Source organism: Scyliorhinus canicula, chromosome 25 (genome assembly GCF_902713615.1).
Source record: "Scyliorhinus canicula chromosome 25, sScyCan1.1, whole genome shotgun sequence".
Lineage (NCBI taxonomy): Eukaryota > Metazoa > Chordata > Chondrichthyes > Carcharhiniformes > Scyliorhinidae > Scyliorhinus > Scyliorhinus canicula.
The window spans coordinates 8,150,622-8,168,067 of NC_052170.1; the positions used below are offsets into that span (position 1 = coordinate 8,150,622).

At 50.6% G+C, this 17,446-nt stretch overlaps 1 protein-coding gene across 4 annotated transcripts in view; it reads left to right on the top strand.

The window, feature by feature from the left end:
* LOC119957132 (microfibril-associated glycoprotein 4-like) overlaps positions 1-14,340 on the top strand; it is a 36,693-nt gene extending 22,353 nt beyond the window's left edge. For all 4 annotated transcript variants that reach the window (XM_038784878.1, XM_038784875.1, XM_038784876.1 and 1 more), the window contains 5 exons: positions 731-857; positions 2,520-2,695; positions 6,737-6,833; positions 12,317-12,499; positions 13,836-14,340. In XM_038784878.1, coding sequence (XP_038640806.1) covers positions 2,570-2,695; positions 6,737-6,833; positions 12,317-12,499; positions 13,836-14,098 — 669 coding nt within the window. In that variant the 5' untranslated portion in view covers positions 731-857; positions 2,520-2,569 and the 3' untranslated portion in view covers positions 14,099-14,340. The remainder of the gene's footprint in view (positions 1-730; positions 858-2,519; positions 2,696-6,736; positions 6,834-12,316; positions 12,500-13,835) is intronic.
* Positions 14,341-17,446: the final 3,106 nt, after the last annotated feature.

Sequence of the window (17,446 nt, forward strand, 5' to 3'; positions counted from 1 at the left end):
CTCTCATTTGGGATAGGCCTCAATTTTCCAGCTTAGAGTTACATATTTAGGATTGTCCTGACCTTCTGCGCTGGCACCTGGGGTCGAACAGGCATCATGGGCTGTGCTGCCTCCGGGAAGCCCTGGAGTTTAAGACAATAGCCCACACGAGGCAGCTGGTGATCAGAATTGGGCCCGCCAACACCAATACAGGATGTTTCCATTTTATACGTGGTGTCTAGTGCGAACCCGGTTTTTGAAGAGATTGTTTGAAGCCAGACTTCTATGCTGCGATTTACGGTAAAGTTAAAGAAATCTATGCAACCTCTTCTCGTAGTTTAATTGCCCAAAGCGCTTGGCGTCCGTTCAGCCATTTTAGTTGCATGGTCAAGATTATTATCATAAATTATCATGTTTCCCCCAGTGGCGAACTTTGTTTTTTTTTCCCCCCCTCTCTCCTTTGATTTGTTTTTTTTTGGGGGCGGGAAGGTCAAATGAGGGGCTCATCAACAATCCTCATTTTGGAGATTGCAATGTTGCCAAGCATTCTTAATCCTCAGCTTCGTCCAAATGGACTATCCCGCTCTGAGTTCAAAAGCTTGCTGAGGCATTGTATGGAAAATAAAACCAATAGTTCGGTGGGCTTTCGGGACCATGGCATCCGGGTTCAAATTGGGGTCAGATGCCCACACTCTGGCCCTGGGGACCAATTCGGTTCAGAGAGTTTCCGACATGTCCCACTGTGTTGCAGATCTCCCTCGGACTCTGGCTGGCTGCTTTGCTCTCCAAGCAAGTCTCTGCACTGCCCCGGGCTGACTGGAATGGGACTGGGCTGAAACCCCATCCTCAACACTCGACGTTTGACTCCGAACGCCCGGGTAAGCTGCGAACAGGTTTTTAAAAGGAGCAACGAGCGTCTGATAAGCACCGCGCTGCGCTTCTCAATCCTCGGGCTCTGTGATGTCATAATATACACACAAGTATGTGATGGTGCACAGACAGGCATTGATTGACACACAGGATGACCAATGAACACACAGAACACAGCAGCCAATCACCAGACAGGGCACGACCACTATAAAGCCAGAGGGCACTAGTTTTCCCGCTCTCTCTCAGGATCCAGCCTCTGAGACAGTCAGAGCCCGTGAGCAACAGCTAGAACATCCACCATGTGGTAGTAAGATAGTCTGGTCAGGTTAGCCTCAGGTCTCCAGTCAAGTCAGCATCGTATCAACTCACAGTTAAAGTATGTATGATAGTTAAGAGTTCAATAAAATCGAGTTGCATTTCTCCAAGTCTTGGAAGCCTGTCTCTCTCACTGCTGCAGTAAACGCAGTCCTCGCAGACCCAGCTTACCCAACACATCATGTGACGCGTGACCTGATTTGAGTGTGAGAGTTTGAATGACAGCATTGGAGCCGTGACCCTGTTGCAAGTCCGTGGATTTGAAGGGGAGGACGGTGGGGGGGGAGCATCGAGGCACCTTCTCTGTGAAGGAAATCCACAGGATGTTCATGAGGAAATGAGTGCAGAACCAGGAAAAGATTGGGGGGGGGGGGGGGGGGGGGGGGGGTGGTTGAACTCTAGGCCAAAGTTTTAAACAAACACCAGAACTGCAAATTGACACCTTGTCAGGAAAGGATCAACAGGCCAAGTATCATTACTCTTGAAAGGTTGAAGAGTGAGCTGATTGAGCTCTTTATTCATGGTTTAATAGATTAGACAAAGGAGGTGATAATTCCACATATATCCACTGCCGGGGCAGCAGGGTAGCATGGTGGTTAGCATAAATGCTTCACAGCTCCAGGGTCCCAGGTTCGATTCCCGGCTGGGTCACTGTCTGTGTGGAGTCTGCACATCCTCCCCCTGTGTGTGTGGGTTTCCTCCGGGTGCTCCGGTTTCCTCCCACAGTCCAAAGATGTGCGGGTTAGGTGGATTGGCCATGTTAAATTGCCCGTAGTGTCCTAATAAAAGTAAGGTTAAGGGGGGGGGTTGTTGAGTTACGGGTATAGGGTGGATACGTGGGTTTGAGTAGGGTAATCATGGCTCGGCACAACATTGAGGGCTGAAGGGCCTGTTCTGTGCTGTACTGTTCTATGTTCTATGTTCAATCCTTTCCATGATGAACAAAGAACAATACAGCACAGGAACAGGCCCTTCGGCCCTCCAAGCCTGTACTGGTCATGATACCAACCTTTGTCAAAACCCTCAGCACTTCATTGCACCGTATCCCTCTATAGCCATCCTATCCACGTATTTGTCGAGTTGCCTTTTGAACGCCGTTAATGTATCTGCTTCCACACCCTCCCCTGGCAGCACGTTCCAAGCACTCACCACCCTCTGCGTAAAAAACCTGCCTCGCACATCTCCTCTAAGCTTTGCCCCACGGACCTTAAAACCTATGCTCCCTGGTGACTCACCCCTCCACTCTGGGAGAGAGTGCCTGCCCATCCACCCTATCCATGCCCCTCATAATCTTCTTGACCTCCGTCAGGTCACCCCTCAGCCTCCGTCGTTCTAATGATTCTGATTCTACGCAGGGACAGGTCCGCGAACCTGGAAGAATGAACTTTTCAGGCTTGACCATCGAATGGATTGTATGAATATTTATCGCCAAGGATTTCATACGAGTGGGGTTTACCAGATCTACCCTTCTGGGCCTTTCCTTCCGCTAAGTGTTTACTGTGACATGGAGAGTGATGGTGGAGGGTGGACTGTAAGTTGAGTGTTTTTTCTATTTGAACTGCTTCTTTTTTTGTCTGCAAACGTCCTCCCATCGGACGTTGTCACTTTGTGCCTGGGGGCAGGTGACGCAGTCTTTCACCAACTGGCCATGTAGCCCTGTTTGTCTGGTGGTGAACATTGACAGGCCTGGTACTCCCACATGTGCCCACGTGCACAGGTTGCCACGGCGATCGCTGAACAATTTATCTTTTCCTCTGTCGCCACTCTCGCCTTGGTTGAGAGTGGTAGGCCGATCAAACCGAGCATTATCCTGCCACTTCTTGGCGTTCACTGGCCATCCTTAGTTCCTCCTGCGGCGCTTGAGAAAGCCATTTTGTCTTATTTCAATCCAATCGTAAGACAGGTTGGAACATAAACAATAGGAGCAGAAGGAGGCCATTCGGCCCTTCAAGCCTGTTCTGTCAGTCAATATGATCATGGCGGATCCTTGATCTACATGCTGCATTCCCTCTTTCTCCCCATACCACTTGATGCCATTAAAATCCACAAAATCCATCACTTTCTTGAATACATTCAGTGACTTGGCCTCCACGCACTCTGTGGTAGAAAATCCCGCAGGTTCACTACCCTCTGAGTGAAGAAATGTTTCCTCATCGCGGTCCTAAATGTTCTACCTCGTATCCTGACACTGTTTCCCCAGGTTCTAGATTCCCCAAGCAGGGGGAAAATATCCTTCCTGCATCTAGGGGGCGGCACGGTATTTAGCAATGATGCGTCACAGCTCCAGGGTCCCAGGTTCGATTCCCAGCTTGGGTCACTGTTGTCATGATATGCACACATGCAGATAATGATATACAGACAGGCAGCTAATGAACACAGAGGGCAGCACGGTAGCATGGTGGTTAGCAGAAATGCTTCACAGCTCCAGGGTCCCAGGTTCGATTCCCGGCTGGGTCACTGTCTGTGCGGAGTCTGCACGTCCTCCCCGTGTGTGCGTGGGTTTCCTCCGGGTGCTCCGGTTTCCTCCCACAGTCCAAAGATGTGCGGGTTAGGTGGATTGGCCATGCTAAATTGCCCGTAGTGTCCTAAAAAGTAAGGTTAAGGGGGGGGTTGTTGGGTTACGGGTGTGGGGTGGATGCGTGGGTTTGAGTAGGGTGATCATGGCTCGGCACAACATCGAGGGCCGAAGGGCCTGTTCTGTGCTGTACTGTTCTATGTTCTATGTTCTAACAGGACATGACCAATGAGCAGGCAGGACACTCAGGGGTGGGATCTGACTATAAAAGGCACGAGGCGCTCACACTCCGCCTCCTTCCACTGATGAACATCGATAGAATGAGTCAGGGTGTATGTACAGTATCACACCTCCAGCACGTGGCTAAGAGCTAGTCCGGTTCAGTCAGACAGAGTAACCACACTTAGGTTAGCAGAGAGTCGAACTCATAGAGAACTGTGCTAACTGCGCTACCGGTTCAATAAATCAGATTGAACTAACTTCAAGGTCTGGAGTATCTTTTGGTTAAAGCTGCATCCAGTTGCAGCCTGTGTTATCCCAGAGTACATAATACGACAACTGTCTGTGCGGAGTCTGCACGCTCTCCCCATGTCTACGTGGGTTTCCTCTGGTTGCTCCAGTTTCCTCCCACCGTCCAAAGATGTGCAGATTAGGTGGATCGGCCGTGCTAAATCGGCCTTAGTGTCCAAAAAGGTTAGGTGGGGTTCTGGGTTACGAGGATAGGGTGGAGGTGTGGGCTTAAGTGGGGTGTTCTTTCCAAGGGCCGGTGCAGACTCAATGGGTCGAATGGCCGGCTTCTGCACTGAAAATTCTATGTCTATCTAGTCTTCTCCAACTCTGTTAGAATTTTATACGTTTCAATCAGATCTCCTCTCATTCTTCCAACCTCTCATGAAGCCAGGCCCAGTGGAGCGAATCCCTCCTCACAGAACTGTCCCACCAACTCTGGTATCAGCTCAGTGATCTCCCGCTAGGGCAAGTGTTTCTTTGGTAGTGAGTAAACTGCACTCAATACTCCAAGTGTGGTCTCACCAAGGCCCTGTTTAACTGCAGTAAAACATCCCGACTTCTGAACTCAAATCCTCTTGCAATGTCATCCCACACTTGGAGCTTGGGGTAGACTAATGAGATACACATCTCCTCTTTTGTTTTAATTTAGCATTCCTACAATTCCGATCTCTTAAACCTTCACTTAACATGGCAGATACAGTATAATGTGGATCAGCGTGAGGTTATATCCACTTTGGATGGAGAAATAGAATGGGAGAGTATTATTTAAATGGTGGCAGATTGGGACATGTTGATGTACAAAGGTGTCCGGGTGTACAAGTTACTGAAAGCAAGCATGCAGGTACAGCAACACAGTCAGGAAGGCGAATGGTATGTTGGCCTTCATTGCAAGAGGACTTGACGACAGGAGCAAGGATTTCTTACTGCAGCTGTACAGGGCCTTGATGAGGCCACACCGGAAGTATTGTGCGCATCTTGGGTCTCCTTACCTAAGAAAGAGGGCGAGCAGTAAGATTCACCAGACTGATTCCTGGGGTGGCGGGATTGTCGTACGAGGGGAGATTGGGGTCATCTGGGTCCCTATTGACTGGAATTTAGAAGAATGAGAGGGAATCTCACTGAAACGTATAAAATTCTGACAGAGCTGAACAGGCTGGATGCGTGTTTCCCCTGGCTGGGGTGGGGTGGCTGGAACTAGGGTCACTCTTTCCCGCTATTCTCCACCCCCCCCTCCACGCCCAACCCACGCCACGAATCGCCGCTCGACGTTTTTTACAGCGAGCGGTGATTCTCCGAGGCCGATGGGCCGAGCGGCCGGGCCTTCAAGCCCGTTTCAACACGGCAGCAAACACACCTGCTCGCTGCCGTCGTGAAACGGGCGCCAGATGCCCGTTTGGGGCATCTGGGGGCCCGATTGGCACGGCAGTACCACGGCCATGCCAAGGGGGGCATAGGCCCGCGATCGGTGGGCACCGATCGCGGGCCGTGCGTCCGTAACGGACGCACTCTTTTCCCTCCGCCGCCCCGCAAGATCAAGCCGCCACGTCTTGCGGGGCGGCTGAGGGAAAAGACGGCAACTGCGCGGGTTGGCGTTGTCCAACCTGCGCATGCGCGGCCAACGTCATCGGCCACGTCAGCCGGCGTGACGCTTGACGTGCGGCCTTGACGACGGTCGTCAAGGCCGTGCCGCTGTGACGCACTGGGTCACGCTCCTAGCCCCGCCCGGGGGAGAGAATCGGCCCCAGATGTGGGCGTGAAGGTTGCCGTGGGTCATGGCCTGTCCCACGGCAGCCTTTACGATTCTCCGCATTTGCGGAGAATCTCGCCCGTAGTGTGGTGTTGAGATGGAGGATGAACCATGATCATATTGAACGGGGGAGAGGCTGGGAGGAGGCCGAGTGGCCTATTCCTGCTCTTGGCTCCACTGTCGGCATTCCTGTGTCCAGTCACTGAGGTCGTCCCACAATCAAATGTTCCCAAGACTCAGAAACATCTCTCCTGATTACACAGCCCTGAAGGCAGAGTTAGTGGCGTGAACATTTTTGGTTCTTTCAGAGGATGTGGGTGTTGTCAGCAGCTGACGCTCGTCCCTGGAAGGATGAGAGATGAGCTGCTGTGACACGCAGAGACTCTACAGCACTGTGGGACTCGAAATGCAACGGAGAAAATGTCCGATTTGGAAAAACCAGTTTGAAACCCGTTGTGCGGGGTAACCGCGTAGGACAAGAAGATAGTGAGCAGGCTGCAGCTTAATTAACTTTCTTGCCAATGCATTTCCCTTTCGATCTGGTCAGTGACAACGTCTCACCTTCCACCACTTGTCCTGGTCGTGACCGCATTGCTGTCTGTGGGATCTTGCTGTGCACAGATTGGCTGCTGCATTTCCTACATTCCAACAGTGGTTGCTCCTCAAAAGTGTTTGGAGCGTTTTTGGGTGTTCCCGAGGTTGGGGCAAGTGCGACAGAGATGCAAGTCCGTTCATTGTCTTCGTGAGCAGCTTCAGAGGAAGAATTTGTGAGAAAGCGCAAGTAACTCTTGTGTTTTAAGGTGTTTCAGACAAGAAAGGATGGTTCTGTCGAATTCTACAGAGGATGGGACGATTATAAACAAGGTTTTGGGACAGCAGATGGTGAATACTGGCTGGGTAAGTAGAGAATTGAGGGTTGCATACTCAACCATGGTTGGTGATTGTGGTGAATGAGATTCACACGGTATTATCGTTACCAATGTCACTCTGTTCCAAGTATATACATGTATCAATATTGTAAGTGCACTTGCACTACCTGACCACCAGGGGGAGTAGCTCTGGGAGTACTCGAGAGTTTGTACTGGGCTCCCCCCTTGGCTCCGCCCAGAACTCCTCCCCCTGGAGCTGCTGTATAAAGATCCGTGCCACAGAGTCAGCCAGCCAGTTCACCAAAAGTTCAACGGCTAACAGGCTGGCTCTGTTGTAAGTATATTAAAACCGCTATTCTAATCCTACAAGCACGTGTCCGTAGAATTGATGGTTCCAGCAGGGAGGCCATTCAACCCATCAAGCCTGTGACGGCACTTTGACAGTTATCCAATTGGACCCACGCTCCTTCTCTTCATAACCCTCCAGCAGTTTTTTTTTTCAAGTATTTATCTGATTCCCTTTTAGAAAGCTGATGTTGAATCTGCTTCTTTACAGGCAGTGCAATCCAGATTGTAACTCGTAGTGTCAAAAACAAATCCCTTATCTCCTCTCTTGATCTTTTACCATTTATCTTTAATCTGGTACCCGAACAGGCGCCGGAATGTGGCGACGAGGAGCCTTTTACAGTCACTTAATTGCCGTGTTGCTGTAAGCCCACGTGTGACAATAAAGATTATTATTATTAAAATGAGGGTAAAGCATCCGGTGGACACCATAGGGGTGAATCTGAGGAGCAGAAAAGGATCTAAAACTGTAACTGGTGTTGTGTATCGAACGCCTGGTGGCAGTTCTGAGGTGCGAGATTGTATAAAGGCAGAAATTAGTCAAGTGTGTAACAAAGGCAGGGTAATATTAGATTTAGTTATGAATAACGAAACTGGCTGTAGTGGCGGTGGCATAATGGTATTGGCACTGGATTAGTAATCCAGAGATCCTGGGGTCCCAAGTTCAAATCCTGCCACTGCAGATGGTGAAATTTGAATTAAATAAAAATCTGGAATTAATGAATAAAGAAACCAATTTAATTTGTTGCCTAAGTGCGTGAAGATTTATCAAATAGTGATCACAACGTGATTGAATTCAGTGTAGCGTTTGAAAGTGAAAAGCATTGTTGTTTTATGGTTGGGGTGTGTGAAGATTGTGATGGGGGTGGAAATGTTTATTGGACCATGTTTATGTCGCTGTTATTGTTATTATTATAAAAACTTACAAGTACCTTAATAAAAATATGTTTTTAAAAAAAGAAAGTGAAAACGCACAATTCAGATACTTGGGGAAGGCTGAGTTTAACATACGAGGCCGAGACTATCCACGGAAACTGGGAGGATCTGTTAATGGGTTAATTGACTGAAGATCAGTGGGGAATATTTAAAGGAACATTTAATGAGATGCAGAGTGAGTCTATACCCCGAAAGGGGTATATACCCGCTTCACAAAAAAAAAACATCTGTGGACAACTAAAGAAGTTAGGGACAGCATGAAACTAAAGTAAAGGGTGTACATAAATGCAAAACACAGCACAGGTCTGGACAAATAGGATAGATACAAAGACCAGAAGAGGGTCACAAAGCAGCTTACTAAAAGAGATCATGAAAGGAAACTTGTAACTGACATCAAAATCAGTGAGAAGAAATCTTCTAGTTATAGAAAGGGACGTCGGGTGGTGAAGATCAATGTAGGGTCACTAAAAGCTGAAAATGGAAAAACTGCAGTGATAATGGGCAAATGGCATACATGTTGAACAATTACTTTGCCTTAGTGTGTACAGGTGAAAAGGAAGAGACCTTGCCGGACGTTCAGAACAAATTAATAGTCGGTAGAGGACAGGGGATTGGGCCTAGATAGAGGGTGGGATTCTCCCATTCGGCGGCAGAGTGTCCACACCGTTGGAAACGCTGTCGTGAACAGGCCACTGGGAGTTGGGATTATGGCACCTACAGGGGGCCAGCACGGCGCTGGAGCGGTTCACGCCACTCCAGCCTCCCATCCAGCGTGAACTGTGCGGCTCGCCGACCCGCGCATGCGCAGTAGCGCCGGCGCCAACGAGGACATGCACAGTGACCCCGGCATTAACCCGCGCATGCGCGGTGGCCTTCCTCAACGTGCCGGCCCCAATGCAACATGGCGCAGGAGTTCAGGGGCCGGCACGGAAGAAAATAGGCCCGGGGAGTGAGATCAATAGGCCTTTTCAAAAAAACCAGACTCGTCAATCAAGGGCAGTGTTTGTTCCTGATGGGGAGAGAGTTCGTTGATTTCCTGCAGTTACATCACTTTCATTCTCTTATAAAAAGGTTGATGGTGAAATACAGAAATAACACAAAGTTACTTCTTTTCATAAAAAATATTTTTATTCTCCTTTTTCTCATTTCAATCCAAATTTACTCCCACCAACAAACAATCAGCGGTAGCAAATACAATGTCAATCCCCGAGTCAACAATCCCTTCCTCCCACCAACCCCCAAACAACCCTCAACAATTTAAACACAAACATCAAAGAAAAGGAATCCGGAATCCACCATCCCCCCCCCCCCCCCCCCCCCCCCCCCCCCCCCCCGCATACATAGTCACCAACTACATACACAGCCAAACCCCACCCCTTCCCAAGACCACAAGAAACTTCAGAGAGCCATAAACACAGGGAGTCCATCACACGAACCTGCCTTCCCATCCATCGACTCCATCTACACCTCCCGCTGCCTGGGGAAAGCGGGCAGCATAATCAAAGACCCCTCCCACCCGGCTTACTCACACTTCCAACTTCTTCCATCGGGCAGGAGGTACAGAAGTCTGAGAACACGCACGAACAGACTCAAAAACAGCTTCTTCCCCACTATCACCAGACTCCTAAACGACCCTCTTATGGACTGACCTCATTAACACTACACCCCTGTATGCTTCACCCGATGCCGGTGTTATCTAGCTAGATTGTGTACCTTGTGTTGCCCTATTATGTATTTTCTTCTCTTTCCTTTTCTTTTCATGTACTTAATGAGCTGCTCGCAGAAAAATGTTCTTCACTGTACCTTGGTACACGTGACAAAATCAAATCAAATCAAAGCCTTCTGCCTTCATTAATGCCTCCGCCGTCTCAAAGTGGAAATCTCTGGCGTTGTAGGTCGCCCTCAGCTTCGCGGGATACACCACACCAAATCGCACCCCGCTGTTGTATAATGCTGTCTTCACTCAGCCAATAGCCACTTGCCTCTTTGCCAGCTTCACCGTCAAGTCCTGGTAAATGCAAACATCAGCACCCACCCACTGCACCTCCCACTTCTCCTTCGCCCAGTTCCACACCTTCTCCTTCATGTGGTAACTGTGGAAGCGGCTCATTAACTTTGGCTTCGGCCTCAGCGACCGATGAGCTCGGTCCAGTTGATACCAAGGCGGCTGCTCTCCCGCCCCCATCAGTTCTGTCAATATCTTGGCGAAGTACCTTGAGCCCTCCACCCCCCCTTGGGTTAGCCCACAATCCTCACATTTTGCCGCCTCGAACGGTTCTCCGAGTCCTCCAGCTCTGCTCAAAGCCCCTTATTGGCCTCGACCATCCTCCGCAGCTCGCCCCCCCTTCGAGGTGAGCTGGTCGCTGAAAATGAAATAAAATGAAAATCGCTTATTGTCACGAGTAGGCTTCAATGAAGTTACTGTGAAAAGCCCCTAGTCGCCACATTCCGGCGCCTGTTCGGGGAGGCTGGTACGGGAATTGAACCGTGCTGCTGGCCTTCCCTGATCTGCTTTAAAAGCCAGCGATTTAGCCCAGTGTGCTAAACCAGCCCCTGTGTTGCAACACGGCCTCCTCCACCCCCTTCATCTTCTCACCCTGCCCCCTCACCTCGGCCGATGTCTTTGCCACATCCACTGTCACCGGGGCAATTGCCTCCTCCACCAATGCATCCAAAGCAATCCGCCATCTCCTTTCTCAACACCTCCATGTGCTTCGCAAACTGCTGCTCCAACTCCAGGGACATCACCCCAGCCATCTTCTCTGCTGTGAACAGTGCGGCCCCACCCAGCAGCCCAGCCTCCGCCATCTTGCCCCCTCCCTGGCTGGCCCTCTCAGCCGACGGCGAACACTCCCTCCCTCCCTTCTTCACGGCCGTTTTCCTCAAACCTTTTAACATTCTTTGCCTTCCTTATAATCTTCCTACATTCAATCATTTCCAAATTGCCCCCAGGACCAGACTTTAAAACTCCGAAAAACAAACCTCAAGCAGGAGCCACCCAACATGTGACTTCCCCTTTAAGGCCGCCAACTGGAGTCAACAAAGTTACTTCTAATCGAGTAATGATTATTAATTATTTTCCTTCAATTATCAGAGTAATTGAGGAACTTCCTTGGAATGAAATTATCTGTTGCTAGTTTGTGACTGCTTTATGTTTTGGGCGCGGTGGCACAGTGGTTGGCACTGCTGCCTCACAACGCCAGGGACCCGGGTTCTATTCCAATCTCAGGTGGTTGGTGGAGCTTAGGGGGAGCCTGAAGAGCCCCCCCCCCCCCCCCCACGGACCCTATTGTGGTGAATGTAACATGATAATTCACACTATATCTTTGTACGCGTAGTAGCGTTATCCGACCACTAGGGGGAGTTGCTCTGGGAATGCTCAGGAGCTTGTACAGGGCTCCACCCTTGGCTCCGCCCACGACTCCTCCCCCTAGTGCTGCTGTATAAATACCCTTGTCCAGAGCCAGCCTGCAGTTCACTGAGAGTTCATCAACGCGTAACAGGCTGGCGCTGTAGTAAGTAGATTAAAGCCTACATTCATATCGGAAACACGTGTCTGGTGAAATGATGGTTCCATCACCTATTACGGGGTGTCCTCACTTGGGGGGGGTGTGGGGTAGTGCCCAAATGTGTAGGGGTTGGCATTGCCCATTGGGGGTGGTGGGGGGGAGGCCCACAAGCTCACTTAGAGATCAGGACACCCTTTCAAAATGGCGGCCCGATCTCTGAGTTCATCTCGTCGGCGGTAATAAAATTCTGAGTGTGGGCTAAATCGGTGAGAAACTCCCCAGAGCCCAAAAAAGTGACTAAAGTGTCATTGAATAGCGATGGGGAACTTGCCGGCAACGTCCTGAAAAACCCACCGCAAATTAACTTCGACATTTTTTGGGGAGAATTGCGCCCTTAGTGTCCAAAGATTGGGTGCGGTCACCGGGATAGGGCAGGGGGGGAATTGGGCCCAGGGTGGGTGGTCTTTCGAAGGGTCTTGATGGGCCGAATGGCTTCCTTCTGCACTTTCGAGATTCTATGCTTCTATATATGTTTGTTGTAAAAGGTTTAATAACATCAAAATGGCCTCTTATCTCAAGTTAACCGGACAATGCTTTTTGAAACCTGCACTAGTTGCCATTCTCTGCAAAGAATGGTACCTGAAGAACAATGACCACATTGTTCTATCAGCTACACAGCAACAATGATCTCTCTCTCTGCTATCTACCTCCCGCTTTTCAGGTCTGGAGAACATACACTCATTAACAGCCAGAGCGCAGTATGAGCTGAGAATTGACTTGGAAGATTTTGAGAACGCGACTGCGTATGCAAAGTACAAGGAGTTTGCCCTGTCACCCAACGCTATTAATGCCGAAGAAGATGGCTACAGGCTGAAGGTGCTGGGATTTATTGAAGGAGGAGCAGGTATTTCATCTCTCGGAGAACTCCATTCGACCCACTTTGCGTCCACCCTTGCCTGGGTGTCAGCCGTGACTCAGTGGGTAGCACTCTCACTCCTGGGTCAGAAGGCTCTGTACTCTAAACCCCCCCCCCCCCTCTGGCGACTTCAGCACAGGGCTGGCGTTCCCAACGCAGAGCTGAGGTAGTGCTGCACTGCCAGAGGGGCTATCTCTCTGAGGAGGTGTTAAACATGCTCGGGTGAACATGGAGGACGCCTCGGAATTGTCACCCAGGGGATTATGGGGTCTCCCTGGTCTCCTAACCAATACTGATCCCGCAACTATCATGGAAACAGATTACTTCTTGCTAATTGTAATGCAGTGCACAGGGGGAGGGAGTGGCATAGTGGTATTGTCCCTGGGCTAGTAATCCAGAGACCCAGGGTAATGCTCTGGGCACCTGGGTTCGAATCCCACCGGAGCTGTTGGTGGAATTTAAATTCAATAAAACTCTGGAATTAAAAGATGACCATGGAACCATTGCCGATTGTTGTAAAAACCCATCTGGTTCACTAATGTCCCTTAGGGAAGGAAATCTGCCGTCCTTACCCGGGTCTGGCCTACATGTGACTCCAGACCCACAGCCATGTGGTTCACTCTTAAATGCCATCGACGGCCGCATCCCGTGAACAAATAAAGAAAACAAACAATCAGCTGCTTCATTTGCTATGCGGGGCGATCTGACACCCGGGGGGGTGCCCCCACGATTGGGGCCCACCGATCGGCGGGCGGGCCTGTGCCGTGGGGGGGCACTCTTTTTCTTCCGCCTTCGCCATGGTGAAGAAACCCCCACTCCTGCGCATGCGCCGGGATGACGTCAGCAGCCGCTGACGCTCTGGCGCATGCGCGGAGTTACGCAGGCCGGCGAAGCCCTTTCGAAGCCCCCGGCTGGCGTGGCGCCAAAGGCCGTTCACGCCAGCCGGCGGAGCGGGAACCGCTCCGGGGAGAATCCCAGCCCTGATCTCTGTAACCTGCTGCACGAACCTGGGGATAAATTGCTCAGGAACCCACCTCATTGCTGTCCAGTGATCCCCATTGGAAGATGCACCTCTTAGATATCGAGTACGAATAGGGGACCGGCTGATGCATCTTGTGGTCAAATGGCTGATTGGTCTGAAGAGGGTAACAGATGGGACAAATAGCTGAAGATCGGAGGCAAGCAGGACTCCACGTGAGGGACTGGAGACGGGGGGGTGGGGGGGGGGGGGGGGGGGGGGGGGCTGGGGTCGGTTAACCTCGTGTCTGGATTAAATCGAGATCTTTTGTTTGCGATTAACTGGGCTCAATGTGATTTGTTGCAGGCGATTCCCTTGCCTATCATAACGGACTCAAATTCAGCACGTTTGACAGGGATCACCAGGGCTCCTTCAACTGTGCACGGAAAAGCTCCGGGGCGTTTTGGTACAAGTCGTGTCACACAGCGAACCTCAACGGTCTTTACTTAAAAGGAGCTCATCCATCTTACGCCAATGGTGTCCACTGGGCCACCTGGACTGGGTACTACTATTCCCTCAAAGCCACAGCGATGAAAATGAGACCGATCCCTTTGCCGTCCCCTCGTTAGAGGGTGCAAGTGCTCACTGCCTAGTTTGCAAGCCATGATTGTTGATTTCTACACTCTTTAAATTAATGTTCCAGTTTCTCTGAAGTTCCGCTTTTAAAATGTGAGCTGCAGTACTTGTGTTTGCCTCTGGGTGGTCAGGTGGCGCTACCGAGCACACTATAAGACTGGCTCACCGGCGCCATCCTCTGCCTCTCATTGATACGGCTACACATCATAAAAAATATCCATTTCTTCCAAAAGTCTCCAAGGGTCAAATTGGTTATTTATTTATCTTGTGTAAATAATGCTTTTATCAGCGAAGCTATGGAAACGTTGCTCCTCCTCGTTCAGCAGTGTTGGTCACTAAAAGCTGCAGCACAGGAAGAATTTTCATTTCATCCTTTCAGTCTCTTCCTCCACAGCCAGTTAATTACTTCATGCGTAATGTAGCCAATTTGCGCACAGCAAGCCCCCACAAACTGCAACGTGATCAGATCAACTGTTACATGATGTTGGGTATGGGTTTGAATATTGGCCAGGACGCTGGGGAGAACTCTCCTGCTGTTCCTCGATATACAGCCAAGGGATCTTTTACTTTTACAAGGCTCTTTTACAAGGGGCAGCACGGTGGCACAGTGGTTAGCACTGCTGTCACACCGCACCAACGATCCAGGTTCGATTCTGGCCTTGGGTGACTGTCTGTGTGGAGTTTGTACGATCTCCCCGTGTCTGCGTGGGTCTGGCCGTGCTAAATTGCCCCTTAGTGTCCAAAGATGTGCGGGTTAGGTGGCTTGGCAGTGGTCAATGCACGGGTTTCCAGGGATAGGGTTGGGGAGTGGGCCTAGGTAGGGTGCTCTTTTAGAGGGTCAGTATAGACTTGATGGGCCGAATGGCCTCCTTCTGCACTGTAGGGATTCTGTAGATAATTTTACCTGTGAGGGCTGACAGGGCCTTGGCTGGAAAATGGCGCCTTTAACACTGCGTCACCTCTGACACTGCGTCACCTTTGACACTGCGTCACCTCCGACACTGCGTCACCTCTGACAGTGTGTGACCTCCGACACTGCGTCACCTCCGACACTGCGTCACCTTTGACACTGCGTCACCTCCGACACCGCGTCACCTCCGACACTGCGTCACCTTTGACACTGCGTCACCTCCGACACCGCGTCACCTCCGACACTGCGTTACCTCCGACACTGCGTCACCTCCGAAACTGCGACACCTCTGACCTTGCGTCACCTCTGACCCTGCGTCACCTCTGACACTGCGTCACCTTCAACACTGCGTCACCTCTGACACTGCGTCATCTCCGAAACTGCGTCACCTCTGACAGTGTGTGACCTCCGACACTGCGGCACCTCTGACCCTACGTCACCTCTGACCCTGCGTCACCTCTGACACTGCGTCACCTCCGATACTGCGTCACCTCCAACAATGTGTCACCTCTGACACTGCGTCACCTCCGATACTGCGTCACCTCCGATACTACGTCACCTCTGACACTGCGTCACCTCTGACCCTGCGTCACCTCTGACACTGCGTCACCTCCGATACTGCGTCACCTCCAACACTGCGTCACCTCCGACACTGCGTCAACTCCGATACTGCTTCACCTCTGACCCTGCGTCACCTCTGACCCTGCGTCACCTCTGACACTGCGTCACCTCCGATACTGCGTCACCTCCAACACTGCGTCACCTCTGACACTGCATCACCTCCGACACTGCGTCACCTCCGACACTGCGTCACCTCTGACCCTGCGTCACCTCTGACACTGCGTCACCTCTGACAGTGCACCATGAGTGTCAGCGTTCATCAGGTTAGAAGTTGGACTTGAACCCACGACCTTCTAACTCAGAGAAAGATCAAACTGTGCCACAACTGAGCCTTGCAGCTGAGCTGGATTTTTGGCTTTCTGCGTGTTCCCGTTTCAGGTATTGAACCAGAGTCAGACAAAAACTGATTAACAAAATCTCAGAAAAAGAATCCATTCGGGTCCCTCTCCTGACCTAACCCTGCTGTGGCAAAGTGTAGCCCTGGATACCAGGTGAGCATTGGACTGCACTTCACAGTCGAATAGCCCGTTGACACTCGCTGCTCAGGCTCACTGCATGAGGAATGGGGTTCGGAATCCCACAATATCCTCAGAATCATGAAAGCCTCCACCCACCGAGGGAAAAAGCCAAGACGCCAGAAAGTAATACTTCCCGACTTGGAAATATATCGGCCGTTCCTTCACTGTCAATGGGTCGAAATCCCTCTCTAACAGCACTGAGGGTGTACCTACACCACATGGACTGCAGCGGTTAAAGAGGGTGGCTCACCACCACCTTCTCAGGGGGCAATTAGGGATGGGCAATGAATGGTGGCCCAGCCAGAGATGCCCGCATCTCATGAACGGATTTCTTAAAAAGTGGATGGGATGCACTGTGGGGCTCAGATTCAATCCAGCTGGTGCAGCGTCAACAACAACTTTCTCAAGCACCTTCCAAAGAGAAAATGCCCTAAGATTCTTTCCAGGTATTTCATTGGGCAAGCTCCTGGGTTCTCGGTGAATGTTTCTAGAAGCAGCAGGATATTGACTTTGTGAAAAGAGCAGTCAAGGGACAATGTAATGTTTGGACTAAGGCAACTTCATCTCTATTCCTCCCTTCCACTGAGATCTTCAATAAGTCCCAGGACATAAAGATCCAATCAATGCATATCTCTACCCATCCCCCACTCCTGCCTTTGCAAACCTCTCGATTTCTGCCAACGTAGGGAATGGGATTCCTGGGCCTTATCCATAATTTGGGCAGCACGGTAGCACAGTGGTTAGCACAGTTGCTTCACAGCTCCAGGGTCCCAGGTTCGATTCCCGGCTTGGGTCACTGTCTGTGCGGAGTCTGCACGTTCTCCCCGTGTCTTTCCAAGGGCCGGCGCAGACTCGATGGGCCGAATGGTCTCCTTCTGCACTGATTCTATGATATACACCAACGAGATGGGAATCAAGGGAATTTATATTTATTTAAGTATGCAGATTGTATGACTTTAGTGGGATTATTTTTAAAAGATAAAATGACGGGCAGCAGTGGTTAGCACTGCTGCCCCACGGCGCCGGGGTCCCTGGTTCGATCCCGGCTCTGGGTCACTGTCCATGTGGAGTTTGCACATTCTCCCCATGTCTGCGTGGGTCTCACCCCCACAACCCAAAGATGTGCAGTGTAGGTGGATTGACCACGCTAAATTGCCCCTTAAGTGGAAAAAATGAATTGGGTAATCTAAATTTATTTAAAAAAAAGATAAAATGACAACTGAATGGAATGCCTTTGAACATGTTGCCTCCTTCAGAAATTGTGTCAAGTACGTGCTCTTTGGATCAATGTA